This window comes from Mus caroli, unplaced genomic scaffold (assembly GCF_978045245.1).
Source record: "Mus caroli unplaced genomic scaffold, Mus_caroli_1 scaffold_6, whole genome shotgun sequence".
Lineage (NCBI taxonomy): Eukaryota > Metazoa > Chordata > Mammalia > Rodentia > Muridae > Mus > Mus caroli.
In genome coordinates, this window is record NW_028227261.1 from 17,000,278 (window position 1) to 17,025,234 (window position 24,957).

A 24,957-nucleotide genomic window follows, 5' to 3' on the forward strand; every position below is an offset into this window, starting at 1 on the left:
TACCCCACGGTCTCTATTCTCATCTGGACTTGAGAGCTAAAGTAGATACAAATGGCTAACATAGACCCCAAAGCCCCACCAGGGGGAAAATGGCTGCTTCTACAAATGCTTCAGCCAAAAGGCCCACATGGGCCTTGCAGACAGCAAGCCAGGAATAGCTATGAGGGGAGGTGGCAGAGGCAAGTGGGAGGGCCCACAAGCAAGTGACCGGGTCTCTCAAAGCAGGCAGGCAGGAATCGGGATGGAGACCGACCACCAGGGATTGGCCTAGCGGCTGCTGGTTCCTGAAAAGGCCGTTTCTGTCTGGGAAAGTGACAGTCCCTCTCTCACGTGGCACCCACTCGGATCACAATGCTCATCATGGCTGGAATGGGAGGGCAGGACAAGGACACTCAAGAGCAGGGAGAAAAGAAATACAACTTAAAAATAAAAAAACCTACATTGCTCAGAGGTCCTGCCTATCTCGTAGAAAGGCAGGCTGGCTATGAGCAAATGTTTTAATCAAACATTGAGGGAAACACTTTGGAAAGCATACAGAAAAAGGTAGTTAACGTTGAATCGCTTGGAAACGGAGCCTCGGGGAGGGGAGGCGAACCCAATGCACCCTTGGTCAACTTTTGCTTCCTAAATTCCTTGTCTGACTTCTGGTCCCAGTGCACGTGGAAAGGACAGCTGCCACGAGGGGAGGGCCGGCCTGCTCAGAGGGTGCGCGGGGTGTACTCAGGCAGCCTCTGCAGCTTCTCCTTCTCAGCCTCGCTCTCGTCTCGCGCTATCACCAAGGAGTGTGAATAGCCCATGGCCACCTGCGGAAGCAAGGCGGTGTAAGCAGTGCAGACATGCCTCATCATGTATGCCAGACACCACATGCTGGCCTGGCTCAGTGAGGGTCAACATGGAGGGAAACTGAGCCTTGGGAAGAAAGGAACCCCCCCCCCCCACACACACACACACACACACAAACCCTGGTGTTCAGGACTGGGACCACCCAAGCCCCACCCCCAGGCCTGCAGGAAGCTCAAAGAGCCTTCATTGGGGTGTGGCTCTACATTGTACTTGCCCCCAAACACAGGCCAAAAGGTATCATCTGCTCAGAGACTAGTCCCTGGTCCTGGCCAGGATCTCAGTACGAGGGGAGGGGCAGTGTGTGACCACAGCACCAGAACATCGCTGGGGACTGGCCAGCATTCCTCTGCCTTTCTTCTGCTGAGGGCTATACCCTCCCAACACTCTACACAGGACAGACACGGCTCAGCAGTGACCCCACAGACATGACGAGCGGGGACAGGCACAGGCCCTCACCTGTTCGGAGAAGATGCCATCCAGAGTCTTCACCTCCTGGGCCGCAGTAGAAGACTTGGGCTTGTGGTCCCCATACCCCTGCGGAGATAAGAAGAAGCAATGACGATTCGAGGCCAGCCTAGTCTACAGAGTGAGTTCCAGGACAGCCAGGGCTACACAAGAGAAACCCTGTCTTGAAACACACACACACACACACACACACACACACACACACACACACACACACAGAGGCAATGACGAAACTCAGCCTGTGACACATTCCAACACAAAAGAGGTGCATGTTTCCAGGACTATCAGCCAACTGTGGGTAATAGGACAAAATGTGTCAGGCATTTGGTGACGGTGCTGACAGTCACTGCAGTCAGACCCACACAATCATAACCAACATGCTGTGACATGCCGACACGGCAGCCCTGACAACCCTTGACCAGGAGGAAGGAGCTGTCATTGACAACCTCAAGAGAAGTTTCAAGTGACCAAGAACTGCTGGAGCATGGGGCCAAGGGCAGGTCCCAAGGCCTGTCCTGCCCGATTCAGCTCCTCCAGGCACCACTTCCTGGCCAAGGCTTCCCAAATCCACGATGATGCAAAGTTGTGTTTAGGGGGCATTTTAAAACATTTAAAAAATGTTTTCTGTGTTTGGATATTTTGCCTGTATGTCTGTGTACCACTTGAGTGCTAAGTATCTGCAGAGGCCAGAAGTGGGTACTGGATCCCCTAGACCTGGACCTACAGTCGTTGAGCCACCATGAAGGCTCTGGAAATCAAACCGGTATCTTCCGCAAGAACAGGCTGAGCCATCTCTCCAGCCCCCAGAGATCAACAATTTTTTGAAGCAGGCAGGGTCTTGCTGTGAGGCTCAGGCTGGCCTGTAAGTCACTATTGCAGACATTCTACCATGACGTTCAGGCTGGCAAAAGACCAGTCTGTTTTGTTTTGTTTGAGACCAGGCTGGCCTGGAACTCAGAAATCCGCCTGCCTCTGCCTCCCAAGAGCTGGGATTAAAGGCGTGCGCCACCACTGCCTGGCTCAAAAGACCATTTCTAATGGCTCCCCAAAACTGTCCATCAGTCACGTGTGGTGGAGAACACCTTTAATCCCAGCTTTTGGGGGGCAGAGGCAGGCAGACCTTTGTGAATCAAGGCTAGTCTGGTCTACACACTGAATCCCAAGCCAGCCAAGGCTACATGTTGAGTTGCTATCTTGAAAACAAAACAAAACGCGGCATCCATCATCTTTCTCTAAGAAAACAGAAGCAGAGGAAGGCCCACAGTCCCTTTTGCCATAGTCTCTCTGCTTTTTACAAGGGGTCCCTTGGAGGTCAGTGACAGCTTGAGGGACAAGGACAGCCCTGCTTTGCTGAGTCCAAAGAGAAAACTTCTACTCCCAAAAAGATAAAGTAAGAAAATCAAGGGCCAGAAGCCTTTAACGCCAGCACTCGGGAGGCAGACTGTGAGTTCAAGAGCAGCCTCGTCTGCAAAGTGAGTTCCAGGACAGCAGGGGCTACAGAGAAACCCTGTCTCGAAAACCAAATCAAATCAAAACAAAACAAACCAGAGGCAAGGGCCAGGCCACACTGAGGGTGTAACCCTGGCCACAGGAGAAACATAAAACCCGCAAGCCAACTGTGGCCTCCTCACAAAGGTTCCAGTGCACGGAGCTTCGGGACCTATGGACAGGGCAGCTGCACAGTAAGAAAGAAGCAAGGGCGGTGCCTTCCACTCTTACTCCAGTCTCTGGCACTGAGAACAAACTAGTGACCTGACTTGGAGAAAATGAAGAACAAAATCCTCCAGGCACCTGTGTGGCTGGTCTAATGACACTGATCTACAGAGCACAAGGACATGGGCCGTTCTGCCTATGAAGCACAAAATCTGGAGGTCACAGGAACCAGGGTCACTCATGCAGCCTAAGACACTGCCTCCTGCGAGTATAGACCACGGGTCCCAACCACAGGGATAGGTCCTGTCACTGTGGCCTGCCACCCTCTCTACAGCAAGGCCAGCAGCCAGCCAGGACAAGTCTTAACACTTAAAACCAAATGTGACCGGCCCACTGCTGGGACAGTCTTTAGTGGACAAGGACCCCGCCCACCCGTCTGCAGCTCTTCCCAGGCATGCCGTGGCTCACCAATTCCCCGAAGGTTGGCGATGGACCCCAGCTGATAGTACTCTCATCGGCCGCTACGATGATGCTGCTCTTCCTGCAAACAGGCAGATGCTGTCATCACCACCCAGACCAGGACAACCCTCACAGCATGAACACACCCACCTCCATGCTAACTCAGTACAGTGTGAGCGGCTCTTTCTTCCCAGATAGGGAGGGGCCACATTTGTTTGCAGATCAATACCAAGGCCAGGGCCTCACTGCCCAGCTGGGTCCTGGGGCTCTCAGAGGGAGATCCTTTGGAATGGGGGACAGACAGGGACACAAGGACCAGGAAGCAGTAACCAAGCTAACCCTTGCACACCCTCATTCGCCACCTGTAAGTACTGGGTGGCTCAGGAGTTCTTCAGTAAGTCCTCTCTCCTCGAGCGTGATGACAAATTAAAAGCCTACAGTCTCCAAGCTGAGCGAAAACTGCCACCCTCTGCTTTTTTCTCCCCAAACAAAAACTTTCAAAATTACTTTCTGTGAAGGAAGGAGCTGCCTGTCCTAGCACCTACCAAGCCTGAACTCTCCCCCCTCTCCCACATCTGTGGGGGTTTGGTGTCGCCTATGTCCAGCTAGGAAGACCCAGAATCAGCAGGCACAGAGCCATCCTCAGGAAACAGGCACACACCATGTGCTCTGGATATAGCCACTTACCCGCAGGCAAGGCTTCGGATCCGCCAGCCGCAGAGGTCCTGCACTGCTTTCGGATACATGGTAGACTCTCGGGAGGTATTGGTGGCCCCCCAGAAAAACAGGCCACCTGGAAGGTCACAACCAGAGACGTGTTAGAACAAGCATCTTAGAAAACCAAGCTGAGGGACAACTGCTTAAAAGGACCCTGCAGAGAGCAAGCAAGGGAGGGACAGACATGGCTGTGGGCCTGTGGGAGCAGATGCCCCCAGGAAGAAACCCCTGCACCTGCGGGGACCTAAGAAATGAGACAGGGGACCAGGCACTGACCCACTTCACTGACAGCGAAGGAGCAGGTGTAGCCAGCATAGATCTGGGTTGCACCACGCCCAGGGAAGTCGAACAGCTTCACCAGGCGAGGGACCATCTCATCCTTCTGCTCGGCATGGCCCAGCCGGCCATAGCCACCAAAGCCCCAGGAGAACACTCGCTTCTGAGAGTCCAGGACCAGCTGCAGAGAGAGGAGACACAGGCTCAGCACATGGGCCACTGCTTCTGACTGAAGCATCTGGGACAGGAGCAGCAGCAAAGGAGAGGACCCGAGTCCCACAGCCTAATATATGGCAGCCAGCACTCCCTTCATGGGGCTGCAATCTTCCTTTCTTTAAGTGCAGAGGCCAAATGGCCATCTGTGGCAACCCTGTCTAAACTGCATAAACAGGGGGGAGGCTGCTGCCACCTCTCTGTGCTTGCCCACCACAGGTGCACACAGGTGAGGCAGGTACAGATGTGCCAGCTGTTTGCAAACTGTCCTGTCTTCTTGTGTTTGACGTTTCACATCAAATAAAGCCTGTGGATGTGTAACTAGCTAGCTCAGCACGGGACGGAAGGTGCACAGTTCAGGGCTAGAACACCCAACACCCCAGAACCCGAGAGGGAGAGGCAGGTCCTTTGAGACTAGCCTGGTGTACTGGCTAGTTTTGTGTCAACTTGACACAGCTGGAGTTATCACAGAGAAAGGAGCTTCAGTTGGGGAAATGCCTCCATGAGATCCAACTGTAAGGCATTTTCTCAATTAGTGATCAAGGGGGAAAGGCCCCTTGTGGGTGGGACCATCTCTGGGCTGGTAGTCTTGGGTTCTATAAGAGAGCAGGCTGAGCAAGCCAGGGGAGGCAAGCCAATAAAGAACATCCCTCCACGGCCTCTGCATCAGCTCCTGCTTTCTGACCTGCTTGAGTTCCAGTCCTGACTTCTTTGGTGATGAACAGCAGCATGGAAGTGTAAGCTGAATAAACCCTTTCCTCCCCAACTTGTTTCTTGGTCATGATCTTTGTGCAGGAATAGAAATCCTGACTAAGATATCTGGTCTACACGGCAAGTTCCAGGACAGCCAGAGCCACACAGTCAGAACCGGTCTTAAAAACCACCAAACGAGGGCTGGTGAGAGATGGCTCAGTGGGTAAGAGCACCCGATTGCTCTGACGAAGGTCCGGAGTTCAAATCCCAGCAACCACATGGTGGCTCACAACCATCTGCAATGAGATCTGGCGCCCTCTTCTGGAGTGTCTGAAGACAGCTACAGTGTACTTACAGTGTACTTAATAAATAAATAAATCTTTAAAAAAAAAAAAAAAAAAAAACCACCAAACGAGAGGCCTCAGCATGTGAAGGTCCGTGACTCGTAAGGCCGATGACTGTTCTGGAATAAGTGTCTCTGACTTACACACGCACACTGTGAATGGTGAATGCGTGTGCACCTGCTAAAAAACAAAGGGGCTCAAGGGCAGCTCCCCCCCCACACACACACACATACTGCTGTCCTTCCAGTTGTTCTGCTAATGTGCTAATGACCTTAAGGACACACCCTCAACAGCCAACCACTCGCACCCTAGCAAAAGGCACTGCCTACCGTACAGACAGCACATGCGTGCTGTGTGCTAGTGGCAGGGCGCAGGCATACGTGTATACTCATGTCTACAAGTTGTCTGCAGAGGAAAGAGATCCGGACAGGAGACTCAGCCAAATGGCATAGCTTGAGTAAAAGATACCAGTCTATACCAGCATGGCTCTTGGTCACTGAGAAAGAAATAAGGCTTACTGTGTGGTTAGCGCCACAGGCTACGTCTCGAACCACCACGTTCGGGACAGGTAAGATCTGCCCGTCCTTGGTCTTCTCGATGAAGATGGCCACTCTGCGGGGCACCAGCTCACAATCATATTCTATCCTCTGCGCCCGGGCAATGAACTTCCCATCTGAATTGTGCCCTGTGGTAAGCACAACAGGCCGTCAGTGACAAAAGGCCCAGGCCCAGGGCACCACCCTGCCCCCAGCCAGAGACTTCAGTCTGCCCAGTTGCTCACGAGCTGGTACATAACACAGGGCATTCTTTAAAAATGCATTATGAAACAAGGACCCCCTACGCCATAGTACAGCAACTTAGGGAAAACCCTACACATATCCATAAGGACTGGGAGGCAAAGGAAAATGGTGTCTCCTCCTGTGGATGAGGTCACAACAGTGGGCAGCTCTCATCTTGAGGACAGCCTCCCACACTCCGAGTTGGGGAGGTCAGAGGACGAGGAGTAAGGAAAGGGTGACAAGATCAGGACATAAAATCTGGAATTCACAAAGCCTGTGAGAAGTCCTTACAGACTGGGCAGCTGGCACACACCAGGCATGATCCAACCCAGCGCGACATGAAGCCTGCCTGGTACTGGACCACAAGCCCGTGGCCCAAGGACCCAGCCCTCCCTGCCTTCCTACACTGGTGGTACATCCAGCACTTGGGATGAAGAGACAGAAAGAGCTGGAAGTTAAGCCATCCTTAGTTACATAGGAAATCTGAGGCCAGCTCTGACTACACGAACTGTCTCAAAAAAACAAGCAAGAATGCGCACGGCCGGGGCTGGTGAGATGGCTCAGTGGGTAAGAGCACCCGACTGCTCTTCCAAAGGTCCAGAGTTCAAATCCCAGCAACCACATGGTGGCTCACAACCATCCGCAACGAGATCTGGCGCCCTCTTCTGGAATGTCTGAAGACAGCTACAGTGTACTTACATATAATAAATAAATAAATCTTTAAAAAAAAAAAAAAAAAAAGAATGCGCACGGCCTAGTGGCCTACATCTTTAACTGCAGTGCTCAGAGGGGGGCAGATCCCAGAGTTCGAAGCCAGTCTGGTTTACATATCAAGTTCTAGGCCAGCTGGAGATGCAGTGAGACACTATCTCAAAACAAACAAACAAAAACAAGCTAGGAGGCCCAGTCCGGACTCAGTAGCCAGGATACTGGCTGCTCTCACCCAGAACAGTCTCAGTCCCTGCCAGCTCATCACTACAGAACATGGCATGCACCCCGCCAGCCCCTCCCCCGCACTCATGTTTGAATTCTAAAAGCAATGCTTGCACAGAGGCAAGAACAGAACTGGGGGATTAGGCTTGTTTTTTGTTTTTGGAGACAACCTTCACTCTGCAGCCCCGGCTGGCCTGTAACCTGTAACCCACGTAAGCTAGGCCACCCTCAAACTTGCTACAGTCTTGCCTCTGCCCCAAGATGCTGGGACCACAGGGGTGTGTTTCAGAGTGAACGGAATGAGAGTGTCTGTAGAGCAGGTGAAGCCAGGTTCCTTTGTAGATGTCAACAAGAATTCAGTAGCAGACAGTGCACACTGTACTTAACTGCCCCTCCAGAGCCACTCCACAGATACCATCCTACCGCCTAGGTCAAGTTCCCAAAGGCAAACAGGCTGGCTGCAGCAAGATGCTTGTCTGAGGGTGGCAGAGAAGCTGCACACACAGCAGAGAGGACAGAAGCGAACTTCCTGTGCTGGGCCTGGGCATGGCAGGAGGCCTGCCCGTGGCCATGGAAACGGTTTATCCAACAGCCTGAGAACTCCCTGGCAACCAGCAGGGACGTGCGTGCGTGCGTAAGGGGCTGGTCCTTCCCATTCACTCTGACGCGAGGTATATTTAGTTTATACAGAGTCACTGTTCCCTGCAGTCTGTGGCCAGTGCAATGCTCTGCTTCTATTTATATGCTCCCATCTGCGCACTTCTAATGACGCCGAGACCCAGCAACCCAGATCCTGGACTGCTGCAGGCTGTTCAGACACCAGTAGGTGGCGCCCACACCTCACCTCGTGCTCAGGACTGCAGAGGGGACTAGGAAGAACTAACTGGGTGGGAGTCCGAGGGGAAGGGGAAATGGAGATCTTGCATAGTAAGCTCTAACAGGCTTGCTGACCTCTTCTGCTCTGTACAGGACGGAGTCCAGTGTGGTGAGGGATGAGCTGAAGACACACCAGCTGCCAGTCTAGCCAGGATTTCCAGAACAACCTCCCGCTTATGTAATGCTTACTTCTAATAAAGGCTCATTTAGATACGTGAAACCGGATGAAAGGGACTCAGCTTTTGTCCTTCTGCCTGAGACTCTAATGGATTTCCAAACCAGACTCAGTCCTCGAGTCTTCACTGACCCCTGTAACCGGCTGGTTACCGGCAAGCTGTTCTACTGAGCACGAGATGCACTTATCGGCTAGCCGCTGCTATCTGGATCAATTACACTTGTACCATGCGTGCGCAACCCCACATTTACAGCTAGACTACAGAGCTTTTAGAAAGAGACCTCCATACCCAGCTGGCCATACTCAGGGCACCCAAAGGAGTAGAGGTTTCCTTTACAGTCCATCAGCATGCTGAACTCGGCCCCGCAGGCCATCTTGGTGATTGGCTGCCCGTTGTACATTATCTGAAAAGAGAAGACGGCCAACTTCAGCTCCACCAGTCTCTTCCTCATTCTGCCCTGGCATCAAACAACAGCCGCTCACAACAGTGGACTCACTCCACAGTTCAAAAGGCTACCATTTGAGTGGCTATGTATCGCAAAGCTTAGACTACAAGGGCTCTTAACTGCTGGCGACCCCCATGCTGCCAGGACAGCAGAGGCTGAGACATTAACCCTGTTAACCCTCCGTCACCCAGTGATTCAACCACAGGCATGGACAGAGAAAACTCAGTGACCCCCAAAGGTCACTTCTGGTGCTCACACTGCTATCAGCCCCAACTTGAGGCTTTCATGCGGCCCCCAGACCAAAGCTGTCAGTAAGGAACCAGATCTGACAGGGCTCAAATAAGGAAGAAGGAAGACAATGGGCGGGTGGACGGGTGACAGGTTGGTCCCACAGCACAGAGTCAGAGACCAAATGCAGAACCTGGGAAAGGCCAGACTGAGGCCCAGACAAAAGCAGCAAGCATTGAACCTGGTGGGGTCCAGGGGAACCCGGTGTCCAGGCTCACCCCATCCTGGCTCACACTACCCACCCAACTGCACTGCAGGACTCACAACTACAAGACTTAGCTACTAACCCCAACCCCACCCGCCACTGGCCTCAGGAGCAGGACAGGTCGGCACAGTCTGCAGGGAGAGAAGAGAGCCCTGCATCCCCGCTGCTGGGCTGACACAAACAGGGATTCTCTTCTCCTCACTCTCCCTTGCAAAGCACCACTTCTCAAACCCTGCTGGTACCTGAGCAGGACTTGGGACAGCATCTGTCTGGTTCCCGAGGCCCAGCTGCCCCATTTTATTCTCTCCGAAGGCAAACACTGATCCAGTATCTGAAAGGAGAGACAAACAGGACAAGAAAAGATGGAAGCGTGGATGCTTTCAACTGGATCTGGATCAAAGCTACACAAACAGCTCATCCAGCAGGCCGAGCATGGGGCGTGTGTCTGTCCATCCCAAGGACAAGACTACGGAACAGAGCTGAGCCCCTCATCCATCAGGCTGAGCATGGGGTGTGTGTCTGTCCATCCCAAGAACAAGACTACGGAACAGAGCAGAGCCCTGCCACACGCAGACCCTGGTCTGGGCTCCCAGTGTCACCAAAGCCCTGTCACTGCCTCCAGCAAGTAATCAGCTAACTAGCTGTCTAACTAACTAGCTAACTAGTTAACTCACCAGGCGTCATCCTCCCGACACTGGCTGAGGAGCTCACTCCCAGACAAACCATCTTTGGAGCCTTAGTAAGTTGAAAGAAGCCGCCTTCTTACCTGTCAAGGCCAGGGTGTGGTTGCGCCCACAGGCTGCCAGCACAATTGCCTCATGGCTGAGGGCCTCGATGAGTCTGGGGGCTTCCACTCTCTTGGTATCACCATGGCCCAGCTGACCCTTCTCATTCCGACCTGCAAGGAGATCACAGCTGGCCGGGTAAGCAATGCAAGGACATGCTGGGGCAGCGGCCCCCACCCTCATCCTCAAACCAGACCTTCCACCAACCCCTAACAGCTACTCTCCCCAGTGGAGCTGGCCCCAGGAGAAGGACCACCCTGACTGACTATCCCAACAGTAAGTGGTCAGCTTCAGGGCCATCCCTACACCGTGTTACTCCAGGAAATGCTTGGTGTGATCTGGGTACTCCACAGGCCTCAAGCTCCAGGAACAGTTTCTGTTCCTTCTAGGGGCTGGGGGACAGTCCCCTTCTCTTCAGGGAGTCTGATGCACCTAGTATTGATCATATCTACTTATCTCTGCACACACACACACACACACACACACACACACACACACACACACACGACTCCAGCCCCATGAGCCCTCATGACAAGGGGGTAGGCCTGCTCTCAACACAGCCCCTTGCCCACAGGACCTCCTCCTCCTTCTGGAGAGCTGGAGACATGTGAATGCAAGCAGGGACCAGTCCCTGTGAAGGCCTTCATAAGGCACTGAAGACCTAGGGAGCCCTGATCCGGCTTAGGATGGACAAGGGGCGGGTCTCAGAACAGCTGAAGTCCTGAAATCCTACCTAGGTCCAAAACAAAATCCCTAGGAACCCTAGGATGGCCCTCTCAGCAGAGCACACAAGTAACTCAACATGGGGACTACACGAGGCAGCAAAGCAGGAACCACAGGAAAGGGGGGCTTCTGCTCATCTCGCCCAGGGACACAGAGCTGAGCCCTAAGGCCCTGCAGGAGGCAAGCACAACAGTGACTGGCCGCCCTCAAAGGGAGAGAATCAATGAAAGGGGGGCTGGCTCCAGGGCCAGCACTGGGCAGGTGCTGACTTCAAGAGGAGCCTGCCATGCCCCAAGTTCAGTGAAGGCAGGCCGGCTGCAGCTCCTGCGTTTGCATAAGGACACAGCAGAGCAGCACTCTGCCTCCTGCTCAGGAAGGACAGCTCCTTCTTGTGCCCTTCCACCAAGGGTCTGGCAGTGGACTCTCGGCACCTCTGGCAGGTCGCCACAGCCCAGCTGCTGCCCCAGGGAGCTCCCTCTCTTGCTCTGGGGGACTTATTCCTGTCACAGGGTCAGGCCCTTAGATGCAATCTAGATGCTTGCCGTCAGAGAAAGGACAGAGAAACTTTCTCATGCTGGGGACATTGACATGAAAGACTATGGCCAGCGTTGAGGACACAGCAGCAGGAGGGCCCACACCAACGCAGAGATACAAAACTGGGGCAGATGTTGGTATGTCACCCAAAGCCTGGGAGGATACATTTGGGCCACACACACTTGTGAGATTTTTTTTCCAACAGAATTATAAAATTAGCCAAGTGCAGAAGGCGGCAGATGTTAATATATTTGGACTCTGGTGCAGCAGCTCATAAAATAAAAAAAAATAATAAAAATAAAAACGGCTCGAACAGACCAAACTAAAAACGTCGAGAACAGAAGCCAGGCAAAGGCTGGAAACAAACGGAGAAGCCAACTCCCCAGCTGCCTGAGCCCTGAGTCTCAGATGATGCGAGCCCTGGGCAGTACCTCCTGGCCCACCTGAGAAGGAGACAGCTGAGTCACCAGAGAGCCTGCCTAAGGGAGGTGGACACTCGGGAGGGATGGAGCAGGGACAAAGGCCCAGTCTCAGACCCGAGGCTAGGAGCCACAGGGACCCAGCCACCACGCCTTGTAACAAGACATGCCAGCTTCAAAAGCCAGGGGCAACGCTAGTGATGGCACTCGGACCTCACGGGGACACAGGAGCTAAAGCAGAACAATGGCTGGTGAAGAGACAACACGGCAAGGACAGACGGCCGGTCGGAGGGATGGCAGCATCAGAAGATCACACTTCAAGTTCAGGAAAACATTCACCAAGGCGAAGTCAGAGAACGGGGCCAGTGAAATGGTCCACGGGGAAAAGACTTGCCAAGTAAGCCTGGGGCCCAGGGTCAGCCCCTAAATACAAGTGGCAGGCAAGAACTGACGAAGCCATGGACCAGGCAGAAGACAGCCTCTTCCAGGTGACTTTTCAAGTCTCTTCAAGTCCCACTTCAGAGCATGTCTCTAACCCTCCACACTTACCCCAGCTCCACAGTTTCCCTTCTGTGGTGATGAGGAGGCTGTGGGCAGCACATGAGCCCGAAACCACAGTTCGCACCCGGACTCCTGACAGGCACCCATACCTATGGGGCCCCCACAAATTCTGACCAAGGTTGCGGTACGCAGCTGCAAAGGGAAGAATACAAATCAAATTCTACAGATCACGTGAGGAGCACCAGGGGTAGGGCAGGTAAGGAGCACCCAACAAATCAACCAGGGGTCGCAAAGGGACACCAGCGTACCTACACTAATGGCGCCAATCTCTCTCCTCAGCCCTACAATCCTACACTACGGGACAGGCAGGGCTGGCCTTCCTGTACCCATCTGGGGTGACACAGAATCCTTGGGTAGTTCTGTTTACCCTCCTCCTGACTCTACCCCAGACTTCCCCTTACCAGAAAAAGTCTTTCTCAGTGGGGCTCAGTGCGCCACCACCCCCCGCCCCCCCCAAAAGCACCTGCTTACTTGGAGGACCTTGTCATTCACCCCTGCAGAGTCCCACCTATACCCAGGAAGCCTGGGCTGCTGGCCGGCTTCATTCCCCAGCATGTCCCCCAGGCTCTCTGGGAGACCACGTCGGACACTGCACTGTACTTCCAATGTGCATCCCACCTACTCTTAACTGCCTCCACCGTGACAGGCCTCACAAGTGCCACTCCCACGTCCCTGAGACAGGAGTGTGGCTTTTCTTTCACCTCTAGAACAGCTGTGGGCAACTTGAGAAGCTAGCCACAATTCAGATGGCTCACACACAGCCTGCTGGCAACTAAAGGAATGGTTTTCCACGGGCCACCCCAAAGGGTTCTTTCTCTATGCCTACCTCACCAGCAGCACTTGAACCCCTCCCCCAGGTCCCCTGCAGCCACCCCACTGAAAAGTACTTTAAAACAGAATCAGAGCCGGGCAGTGGTGGCACACGCCTTTAATCCCAGCACTCGGGAGGCAGAGGCAGGCGGATTTCTGAGTTCGAGGCCAGCCTGGTCTACAGAGTGAGTTCCAGGACACCAGGACAGCCAGGGCTACACAGAGAAACCCTATCTCGAAAAACCAAAAAAAAAAAAAAAAAAAAAAACCAGAATCAAACAGCATTGTTATTCCAAGGGATGAACTGAAATGTTGGCCTCCCAGGCTGTTAAAACTGAAGAGAAGCCCCATCGGCCCTGAATCACGGAGGACAACAACAGACACAGGGAGGAAAGGCAGGCAGCACTGCATGCCTGTCACTCTGGAAAACCAAGCAACCACTAGTGATTTTCAGGATTGTGAGCTGCAGCTATACCAGGCACCAGCTGGAGTAAAGAAATGGCCTGCTTCTTGAACCAGCTGGCCCAGGGGAGGGGGGGGAGGCAGGGGGGTCGGAGTGGCTCTCCAACACCTCTGCCAATGCCTATCTCCCTGAAGAGGGAGCCACAATAACATAATGATCTCTTTCCCATTCCAGGGACCCTCTCCCTCATTTCAGTTCACAGGTCAGTCACAAGCTGGCAGTGGCTTCAGCTTCAGAGCTGGACTGGTAGCCATTAATCCCATGGTTTCCAGAACCCCCCCCCCGGACCCAGTCCTCACCATAGGCTACAGCAGGGACCCCTTGCTGCCACGTAACCCAAGCAGGAATTAAAGAGTCCCCTCCTCCACCTCGCCGCCTAGCAGCTCCAGGCAGAGGCCACCCGGCCAGGCCTAGATGGTACAATTAACAGTGAAACTACTCACACCAACATGGAGGTAGAAGGGCCAGGAAGGCGAGACACCCCCAACACCACTAGCCCGGTCAGCTCTGGACTGGCGGCAGCACAGCTCCGGGGCCACAGAGGGCACCGGAAGCAGAGGGTGACAGTCAGGTCGAGGCGTTCTTGCCGTATCAGGGCAATGGATACAGCAGACAGCAAGAGCCTGCGTGTCCATGGCTGTGGTGAAAGATGGCTATCTTCCACACAAAGGAACGGCATCTGGCCAGCTCCATCTGTCCCATGCAGGACCCACGGCCTTCCCAGGGCAGGGTGAAGGCCAAGGCCCCCCGGTTTGGGTGCTAGGGCGTGCAGTGTTCAAATATTTGTTCACAGACAAGTACTTTGGGCGTGTTTCCAAATAAAATCAAGAGCCATAAAATGTGGCACTGAGCCAGTCCTCTTCTCTCCAAGGGGCCCCTCAGGACGGCACCCTGTCTACAGGCAGCTGGACACAGGTTACTGGGTGGGACTGTTCCCTGCTCGCCATGGTGTACACGTTCGGCTGAGTTGGGACAAGCCTTTACATCACTGCCCGCCACGTCTGACAAGAATCTGGGGCCTCAAGCCGGGCGTGGTGGCGCACGCCTTTAATCCCAGCACTGGGGAGGCAGAGGCAGGTGGATTTCTGAGTTCGAGGCCAGCCTGGTCTACAGAGTGAGTTCCAGGACAGCCAGGGCTACACAGAGAAACCCTGTCTCGAAAAACCAAAAAAAAAAAAAAAAAAAGAATCTGGGGCCTCGTGGCACCAGAGAGCAGGACTGGCCACCTCTCTGTAGTGAGAGGAAATCTCCAGGACACAGGGAGTCGTGGCTGTCTAAGGACTTCATTTCCCCAGCAACACAGAACTATGAAGGCACAGACGTGCAGGGAAGACCAGGTTCAGCTCAACTGCAGCATCCTCCCTGGAGTGGCTCTGTGGTCTCAAGCAATTCGCAGGGCCTTCTCTGCTCATGCCCATGAACCCCAAGAACACCTACCTGGTGGGCAGAGCCAGCACCCCACTGGCCACCTCGTTTACCTTACCTTGCTGTTTAGGCACTTCCTTCCGTCCAATCAAGTCCCAGTTGGTTGCCCCAAAAATCAAAAGCTGCCCTTTGCACTTAGACCCTTCAAGTTTCTAGAGAGAAAGAGAGAGAGGTAGAAAACCAAGAATTAGCTCGTTAAGGCTGCTGCTGGCACTCCACAGCTATCTGATCAAATAAAGAAAGAGCTGGGCTCTCCCACAGCCCAGACTAACCTGGCACACACATCTTCTAACCTCAGCCAAGAGCTGGGGTTGCGAATTGCAAGTGTGCACCATCACACCTGGCTTAAAATAATCCTGTGTGGGAGCTTTCACACTGCTTAGAGGTCCCATCCAACCTCCCCCTCCCCGTCCCCCCCCCCGCCCCCCCCCCCCGCCCCGCCATCACATGCTCCAAGGCAGATGACCTCAAGCCCACCCTCAGAATTCCCCGTGTTAAGTCTGAGCTCGGGCTGGCGAGATGGCTCAGCGGGTAAGAGCACTGACTGCTCTTCCAAAGGTCCTGAGTTCAAATCCCAGCAACCACATGGTGGCGTGGCTCACAACCACCCGTAATGAGATCTGACGCCCTCTTCTGGTGCATCTGAAGACAGCTACAGTGTACTTACATATAATAATAAATAAATAAATCTTTAAAAAAAAGTCTGAGCTCAGTACCAACACTAAGCCAAAGCAAAGCTGGGCTCTGATTCCATGCTAGAGTCATGCACAAGACCAGCCCACCAGGCTGAGACCCAGGAACCTCACAGCCCAGGCCAGCTCTGCAGTCCCCACTACCAGCACCACAGTGCACTGGCAACCTTCATACCTCAGGCCCTGCATCACCTCTGCTGGGTTACCATGGCATCAGTCCCGTGTGCTGCCCACAGTAACGGGATTTTTAATACAGAAGGGGTAATTACAGCCTGATTTCACCAGGGGGTAAGACAGGGCAGGCACAGCTTTGGCGGGGCAGCAGGGTCTGAGGCAGAAGGCTTTCCATGGGTTCATCCAACACTGTTTATGGAGCCCCCTCGCTAGAGCTCCCAGCTGAGAGCCCGACTCCCTGTCCCCTCCATGTTTGGAGAGGAATTTTGCTATACAGTTTTTTTGACTGCCTCTAAATCACAGTGGTCCTCCTGCCTCAGCTCCCTCAGCACTGGGACTACAGGCCTATGACCATACCTGTCCAGTCAGGGTACTTCAATTCTCCCACCTTCTTACACAGAAAAGATCAGGGCTTCTGAGCCTTGACCACCTATGCAGATCTGACATCTCAAAGGCCACCACACAACTGTGGGCCATGCCCACATCATCAGCGCTTGTGCATTCACGCACTCTCTGGCTCAAATGTCAAAATACATTTTTCTTTCCTTTCAACTTATACTTGTGGGCTCCTGAGATGGCTCAGTGAGGTAAAAGGTCTCACCACGCAAGCCCAATGACCTGAGTTCAAATCCTCAGGACCCATGGAAACAAAAAGGTGTGCATTTGAGGAAATCCACTTGTTCTTTGTTTGAGACAAGGTCTTACGATGTATGTAGCCCAGCCTGGTGTTAATTTGTATACTCTTCCTGCCTCAGCCTTCCAAATCCAAATGCTAGGATTAAACCTGGGTTCCAAATCTACCCTGCAGGGCCTGGAGAGATGGCACAGAGGGTAAACACTCACTGCTCTTGAGGGCCTAGGATCAGGTCCCAGCACCCAGATCAGGCACTGGCTCACACCCGGCTGTAGTTCCAGTTCCAGGGGTTCTGACACCCCTGGGCCTCTGCACTCACGTGGTGTGAGCAGGCACACACATGTACACAAGTATGTTAAATGAATAAACGAGTGGGCTCTTTGAAAAGCACACTGGGCTAATTAGGTCTAGCCTGGGCAGAAGCTTAGGCTCCATCCCCAGAACAGTAAGCAAACACATGATAAATAAAAGCAGATAAATAAATGGGCTGCTAGGCTCAATCTGCGTGCCTGCCCCTGAACAGTGGCCGCAGCTCCAATAGTTTCCACCCCCCCACAATGGCCCCTGGCTGGCTGTCCCAACACACCCCACAAGTCCCCAGCAGGCACACTTTTTTGGGGGGGTGGGACCTGATCTCCCCAGTGTCCCCCTACTTCCAGTCAGGTCCAAAAGGCAGAGGCCAGGATCAAGCTTCAGGACCTGCCTGGCCAACCCAGGCCTCACAAGGATGGAGTAGCCACCCAGTTCAATTATTCAGACCTCCTGTGGGGTGTGGGGCCAGACTCAAGTTACCTGAAGGAGATGGAAGCCTACTTTCCCTCCCTTCTCCTTTGTTGAAGGGCAGGTGGGGCCAGAATATCCTACCAGCCTCAGCCCCTGGCACTGGGCCCTCGGTAGGGCCAACACTTATTTGTGCATGGACACATACATTCACCCTACTCTTCAGGTCTGCACTTTGAAGGGGCCCCAGAAACACAGGGGAGAGGCCTCAAAACCAGCACGAGCCCAAGCCTGACAGTGCTGCGCTAGCAGGTTCTGAGTGAAGAGAAGCTCGGAGGTTCCCAAGCTCGACCCTCACCAACACCGAGATGTGGTCACTCTGATCCCAGAGCGCAACCAGCCCACAGGCTTGGGCAGGATGCAGGTAGCCATATCCACTGCCATCCCTATGGCTCCTCAAACTTTCGATGGCTGACAGACAGGGACTCGAAAGCCCCACCCCTCTGAAAAAGATCTGTGGACAACCTTGCCTGGCTTCCCAAGAAGAACACAAACTGCTACCCTGGCTCCAGCTTCTCCATCACAAACCCCGTTCTCACAGCTCACCGTACCCACTGCTAGCACCTATACCCCGTTTGCTATTAACTCAACTGTTCATCCCTCTACAGCTTACTTACTCTCCCCTCCTCCTGATGGAATACAAAGTTTTAATTAGTGCAATTCAACTCACTTTCAGTCAAGCCCCTGTCCAAACAAACCCCTCATCCACAGACTATCGACAACATATCCCATAAGCCTGCTGGCCTTACTGGGGGGAGAGGCGATCCCAGTGAACAAATGGGGGCTCAGTGCAAGAGCTCGTGCTTAGCCCTGGGTTCAGTCCCCAGCATCGAAAGGACAGGTGGAGGGAGGGGAAAAAAGAGCAAGCAGAGGTCTCCTGCTCTCCAGGGCTAACCCAGCCTCGACGTTACTGCATCTGTCTGACAGCCTACACTCAAGCCCCAACCAACAGTCCAGGTCCAGTGAACTCCACCTCACCTAGCTACCTCTCCAGAACAGGCCACACGTGTGACCTGAATGCAGATGAGCGGCCAAGGCAGAAAATGCACCAAGTGTCTCCAATCAGCAAACTGGGTCTTCCTGGCCACAGCAGTTTCTAACTTACCACCCAAGTATACTCCCTGAGTGAGGCGGAGAGTCCACCTTTAAACACATCCATTTAGGAGACTGATGCTCAGGGACTAGGAGAACCAGGGAGCAAGATGCTGGCAACAACCATCCCTACCAACCCTCCTCCCACTACACTAAGAACCAACACTATGTTGCAGGGTCCATGAAACCCTAGCAACCCCGATTTAACACACAGAGCTGGATGCCTGCGCCTGAGCCTCACTCAGGTCCTTGAGTAAGACAAGACTGAAGGCTCATTTTCCACAAATTGGCTCTTAAGGACTACCGTTTGATTTTCCTAACACACCTAACTCTAGCAGGACAACACAACAGAACACATGGCTCACCTTCCCCAAGCCCAAGACAACTTCAAGTTCAAGGTAAGGGAAAAATGAAGGCAGGAAGCCCAGACACTGGCAGAGGAGCCTCCCCCAGGGGAGAGGCTGGACTCTGCCGAAGTTAAGTAGCTTTCTGAAATATCCAGGATAGTGGCCGACTGCAGAGTCAGTCCTGGGTCTGCCTAGCAGAAGGAGACCACAGCCCTTAGGCCAGAGACACTGGGCAGTCTGCCGGCCTAGGCTCATGAGAATCAACCTGGCTGCAAGGCTGTGTTCTTGACCTTGAACCAAACTCAACCTGACCCTAACAGGGGCAGAAGCTCGAGGCACACACTTCCCAGGTGCAACATCGGGTACCTTCTGAAGTCCCCAGAGGCCCCTGGGTTCACCTATCCAACAACCCCCTAACTGACCACTGTGGGGTCGGTCCTACAGTGATAGTCCCCCTAGCTTTAAGGGGATGGACACAAAGCCCCTTTTAAGCTCCGGTTCTACAGATATTGGAAGTTTGCTGTACACACAGAACAAGCACAAACTACAGGGGACTGCCTCCTCTCAGACATGGCATCTCCTCATAGCACACACAAGGTGCAAATTCTGATACAAGACCCGTGGAGACGGAGGCCTCTGCGCTCCTCCTCCACTCCACTCACGTGCATCCCTGAGAGGGTTAACAGCCTGCAGACCCTGGAACTCACCACTGCCCTGGCAGAAGTCTCAAAACCAGGACAAAGAGTGGAGGGGACTATTTAACATATCAAAGCAGAACTGGTACTAGGTTCTCCCGGCATCCCTCACAGTACCTGTTACCGGACCCTCCAGGCAGATATACCCTGCCCCTTACCCTAAACTTAACCCAGCCCACAGGCTAAGCTACCCTCTCCCCCTACCTACTCTTCTCTATATATAACCCGACCATTTTGGTTCCTTCTTTCACTCGGGCAGCTGCTGCACCTGGTTCCTATCCTCACTCCCCCCCAAGGGTCAGACCTCTCTCAGATGTCCCTGCCTATGTCTCCGTTTAATCCACGATAAATGCCTTCCTCTGCCACCCCTACGAGCAGTCATGTCCTAGTGATTTTTTTTTCTACTCACAAAATAATCCAACTCCACACGACTTTCCTAAACTTCAGGACAACCCGATGCAGCAGAGAAAAAGACCCTATCATGCCCAACTTCTTAGCCTTGTCCAATCCCACTAGGCAAGGAATAGGAGAACAGCTTGTAAGTTACCTTTCCAATACCTTGGCTAAGACCGGTCTACCTGGCGAGCCTACCTCATGCAGGACCCCCCTGCATGCCTAGCGGGAACCTTTCTTCTACTGCAAGATTGTTAGGACTCTCTTCTCTACCCCTCCTAGTGTGCCCTTGCCACCTTTTGCAGAACACCCTTGGGAACATGGGCGACACTCTCGGAGGGTCAAGCTCCATCTCTTTCTTAGAGTTAACAGAGAACGTGATCTCCGGGACACAGAGGCGAAGTGGGGAGAGAGAGGTGTGTATCACCAAAAACTTGCTTTACAAAGTTCTGGCGGAGACTCAAGCGGACCCTGGGCCCGGCTCTGCGGGGCTTTCTCTCTCCCCCCCGCCCCCGCGAAAAGCTCAAGTTCCAGGGCCCAGACCGGAGCCTCAGGGGAGCACCGACCCCACCGGCCCCACGCCGCGAGGACCCGAGGCAGACAAAGCCCAGCGCCGCTCCGCGGGGGGTCGCGGGTGGGAGGGGAGCCCCGGGGTGGGGAGAACCTCCGAGGAGCATGCGCGCTCACGGCCGCGCCGCGCGGGCCCCCACCATGCCCCGCGCGCACCGGCCCGGCCGACCGCGCCGGGCTCACACGGAGCATGCGCGCCGCGCGCCAGGCCCCGCCCCCCCGGGGCGCCCGAGCCGCAGCGGCGGGAACCTCAAAGCCCCGGCGCGAGCCGGCTGCTCCCCGCGGACTGCCCTCCCCCACCTCGGGGGGGAGGAAGAGACGCGGGCGTGGGGGGAGGAGGGGGGCGGACGCACGGGGGGAAGAGGGAGGGAGGGACTGACAGCCCCCGCGCGGCCGCGCACACCCGGTCCCCCCCCTCCCCCGGCCCGGGACTGGCTCCCCGGAGTTCCCCCGCGCGGCGTGGGGGAGGGGCGGGGCGTGACCCCACGGCGCCCCTCCCCCCCCAAACCGCCAACCGCCCCGCGCCCCGGCCCCACTCACGACGCGCTCCTTCGTGTGCTCGGGCTCCGTGATGATCGCGGCCGCTCCGGCCGCCTTGCCCGCTGTCGCCGGCCTGGCTGCGCGCTTGCCGCCGCCGGGGGCCCCGTCCAGCTCCGGGCCATCCTCGTCGCCGCTGCTGCCGCCGCCGCTGCTGCTGCTGCAGCGCTCGGGCCGCTCGCGCTTCCTGCCCGCGGGGCCGCCGCGCCGCCGGGGCCCCGCGCGCGCCGTGCCGTTGCCCGAACTCGGCTCCTCCCAGGCCGCCCCCTTCTTCCTGGGCATGGTCGCCGGGCTGCGGGAGACACACGGGGCGCACAATGCACACGGGGCGGGCTGCGGGGCGGGGGAGGGGACGCGCGGCGCGGCGTGGGCCGCCCCACCTGCTGCTCCCTCGCCCCTCCCCACGCCGCGCGCCACGCGGGGAGCACCCCCCCGTACCCCGGCCGGGCCCCAAGCACCTGCGAGCACGCGCGAAAAGAGGAACTTTCGTGGGGCCCCAGCCCGGCCCCCGCGGCCCGGCGCTCGCCCCGTCTGCTTTTTTTTTTTTTTTTTTATTGATTTTGAACAATGGGATCTCTGTCTGTCTCCGATTAAACCACGTGGATCCGCCTTCCTTCCCCTTCTTATTCATTCCGTCCCCCAACCCCCCCCTTCCCCAGCGTCTTTTTTTTTTTTTAAACCTTTCTCGGGGGGGAGGGGGAAGGAGAGGAGAAAAAAAAAAAAAAAAGAGGAAAAAAAAAAAAACTTTCCCAGACCCTGCAAACTGGTCCCAGACGGTTTCCAGCCCCTACCTGGTTGGAGTGATGAGAAATGAGGAGGGAAGCGACTGAAAGACGGGGTCGAAGGCTTCTTCTCTCCCCGGCCCGGACGAGGGCTCCAGCCCACTCACCAGATACACTTAAAATGTAAATACGAGCTTCCAGAACAAATGCTACAACACAAAACAGAAACACATGTGCGGCCGGGCGGCAAGCGAGCGCGCGCGCGGCGGGCGGCGAGGGGCCCCGGGCGCGCGCGCCCCCTACCGGCCGGAGGACCCCACGGCCCGGCCGGGCCGCCCACCCGAGCCTGCGTCCCGGACGCCCGGCGCCACGCCGCAGGCCCCGCTCGGCCCCGCCGCTTGCGCGCTCCGCACGCCCTTGCACGCAGCACGGCCTGCGCGTCACAAGGCGTCTTCGGGGCTCGGGAGAGTGTCAGATTCTCTTGTTTTTTCCCCCTGAGCGTCTAGACAGGTCACCTGAGGACACTCGCTGGAAAATAGTTGCTTTGCTCACGCAGCAGCCAGCGAGGGACGTGCCCTAATTGAGTGATGGGAATGAGAAATGAACACAATTTGAGTAACTTTCTCCTGTGCAGGCTCAGGGTAGATTTGGTACGTCGTGGATGCGTCCAGAGTGTGCAGCCGGGTGCTGTTAGAATGATCAAGTTACATAAAGGTTTGGTGTAGTATGAAATTAGTAATTAGCTGGGGGACATACTATGAAATTAGTAATTAGCATAGGTGGACTTGAAAGTACTTGTGATGGGAATTTTCTTCATTTTAAAAACGTATTTACCGCGCCCCAGTACAAGCAAGACTAGATGCAAAGGTGCTAGAAGCTTAGAATACAGACCTGGAGAACAAGATCTCTGCCCAGTTGGAAGGCGAAGTAAGAGGAAAGATTAAGAAATTACTGAAAGCCTGGTACTTACCCGATTCCAGGGTCAAGGAAGGCGTTCCCTGGGAGAGCTGAGTTTTAAAAATTTAAAGAATCTGACCTGGCAGAAGTGGGAGAGGAGACCTTTCCCCTACCCCATGGGACAGTGCAGGGTCTAGGAATCCGGGAAGAGACGTGACCAGAGGTGCTGGGGTCAAGGCTGAGGAGTCGACAGGGCCCCCCTCACAGGACCCGACAAGCCACGTGCACGATCAGCTTGGTTGGAACTAGGGGAAGGTTTGCATCTCAGTGTCACTTTCTCTTCTGCCAAATGTTTCTTCCTTTTTCTTTGGGGTTTTGTTTCCATCTCATGTAGCCCAGGCTGGCCTGAAACTGAACGTGTAGCCCAGGCTGACATTGAACCTGATCCTCCTGCTTCTCCCTCTCGAGTGCCCGAGTTAACACTGAAAGTTTCTTTTTTGGCAACTTCCTTGGTTGACTAGAGAGTTCTAGGGTCTTTGCAGTTCGTTCTTTATTACATCAAGAAGCGGGATGGGGAGGGGGGGTGGGGCATAGGACCAAACGTTTGAAGGCAGGCGGAGAATCCTGGAGAACCAAATCTAAGTTATTTGATCAAAGTCACCAGCCTGGGTGGAAGCACTTATTTAAAACAACTCAGAAAATGAGCACCAACTGGTGCATTTCAGGAATATTAGAAGCACCGTCTGAAAGCCTCTTAATAGACCTGGCATTCGAAAAGATTGAAGAGATTAAACCGTGATGCTTTGATATAAAACATTAGAACCAACTAGAAAAGAATTCTGCCTAAGTGTGCCGTCAGGTCCGGCTTTCAGGAAATGGCACGCCAGAGCTTGTCCGGGGGTGGTGGCTGGTTGGGCGGTTATCCTCCCTACAACACCCTGTGTGGCCAATTAGAAACGCTGAGGGTGCCTTTAAAAGGCTTTTAGGCAGCGAGTCTCTCTCTCTCTCTCTTTCTCCTGCCCCATTATACGGCTTTCTGCCGGCGTAAAAGGCACATGCGTCAGAACCGCTGATGCAACCCGACGCTAATATCACGTTGCATCATCTGACCCAAGGTGTGGTGCTTCCAAAACTGGTTTTTCCTGAGGCTCTGCTAAGGAAGAAGAGCACTCGGAGGATAACACCCATTAGCCTGCCCGCCTCGTCGGATGGGAAAAGTGTTCTCTGCCACTCCATGCCTCACTATTTCAGACCTAGGGAAAGCCCGAGTGATGCCCCTGGTTGAGATGGGGGTGCGGGCGCACACATGCATAGGCGAGCATGTAGGCTGCTGTTCACCTTATGTAACCAATGTGACAGAGTGAGGTGCACCTACGGGCCACGCAGGGAGTGCTCCCTCCAACATACACTTGTGCTTGGGATTTTTACTTCATTTTAATTGAGCGTCTGCTTGGGACAGAAGAAAGAAGAGAAGAGAGAGCAAATCCTATCTGAGCACAAATGCCCGGCTTCCGTTTGTACATAGAAATATGGGCCATCTTACTGTTAGTCTCCTCTGCTGCTCCTTAATAAAAGTTAAACTCGGCAGCAATCAGGGTCCTTCCCAGAGCTGTGGTCCATCCAGCTGGACCACAGAAAGTTCCCCTTGTAGTCCAAGGAGTCTCTGGTCTCATATAATATACCTTGAGTTTTTGATTCACCAGTCTGACCTCTGGAATTCGGAGATTGCAAACATGTACCACCGTATATAAGATGCTGGGAGTCAAATCTGGGGCTTCTTACATGCTAGGCAAGCACTCTATCCACCACAGATGCACACTCTCAGCAACAAAGATGAATTCTGATGGTCTGGGTAACTGGACCATGACAGGAGGATTCACAAACTATCTGTGCTGTGAACCTGGAACCTGGGAAAGCCACTGAGCCCTTGAATACAGCTGATCCGTGCCGCAAGTACGTTGTAGCACAAACACACACTGGAATTGTTTGGTTTGCTTTGGGTTTGGTTTTGTTGTTGCTGCTGCTGTTTTACTTGTTCCTGAAGCAAGGTTTCCCTGTGTAGCCCAGCCTGGCCTTGAACTGGTGATTTCACTGCCGCATCTCCTGAGCCCTGGCATCCTGCATCTGTACCACTATACCCAGCCCACCCTAGACTTGAGGAGTTAGAGCAAAAAAGCCAAACAAACAAACAAACAAGCCACAACAACAGATCTCATGACTAATTTTATTATATTAATGTGGAACCAAAACCAGGCAGGGGTGGTGCACGCCTTTAATCCCAGCACTCCGGAGGCAGAGGCAGGCGGATTTCTGAGTTCTGAGTTCGAGGCCAGCCTGGT

General features: G+C 54.3%; 1 protein-coding gene across 2 annotated transcripts; it reads right to left on the reverse strand.

Annotated features, from left to right (window-relative positions):
• Positions 1-427: 427 nt before the first annotated feature.
• Positions 428-21,976, reverse strand: Rcc2 (regulator of chromosome condensation 2). Of its 2 annotated transcripts, none has more exons than XM_085838755.1 (13): positions 21,791-21,976; positions 21,003-21,291; positions 15,144-15,237; positions 12,376-12,519; positions 10,132-10,263; positions 9,608-9,696; positions 8,716-8,830; positions 6,182-6,348; positions 4,414-4,594; positions 4,108-4,213; positions 3,430-3,502; positions 1,300-1,377; positions 428-803 (listed from the first exon to the last, which is right to left on the reverse strand). In XM_085838755.1, exons 2-13 carry the CDS (start codon positions 21,279-21,281, stop codon positions 699-701), a joined length of 1,563 nt encoding a protein of 520 aa, XP_085694881.1. In that variant the 5' UTR covers positions 21,282-21,291; positions 21,791-21,976; the 3' UTR covers positions 428-698. The 2 variants fall into 2 exon arrangements, with proteins under 2 accessions (XP_085694881.1, XP_085694882.1); XM_085838756.1 differs by lacking the exon at positions 21,791-21,976 and adding an exon at positions 21,458-21,526.
• Positions 21,977-24,957: the final 2,981 nt, after the last annotated feature.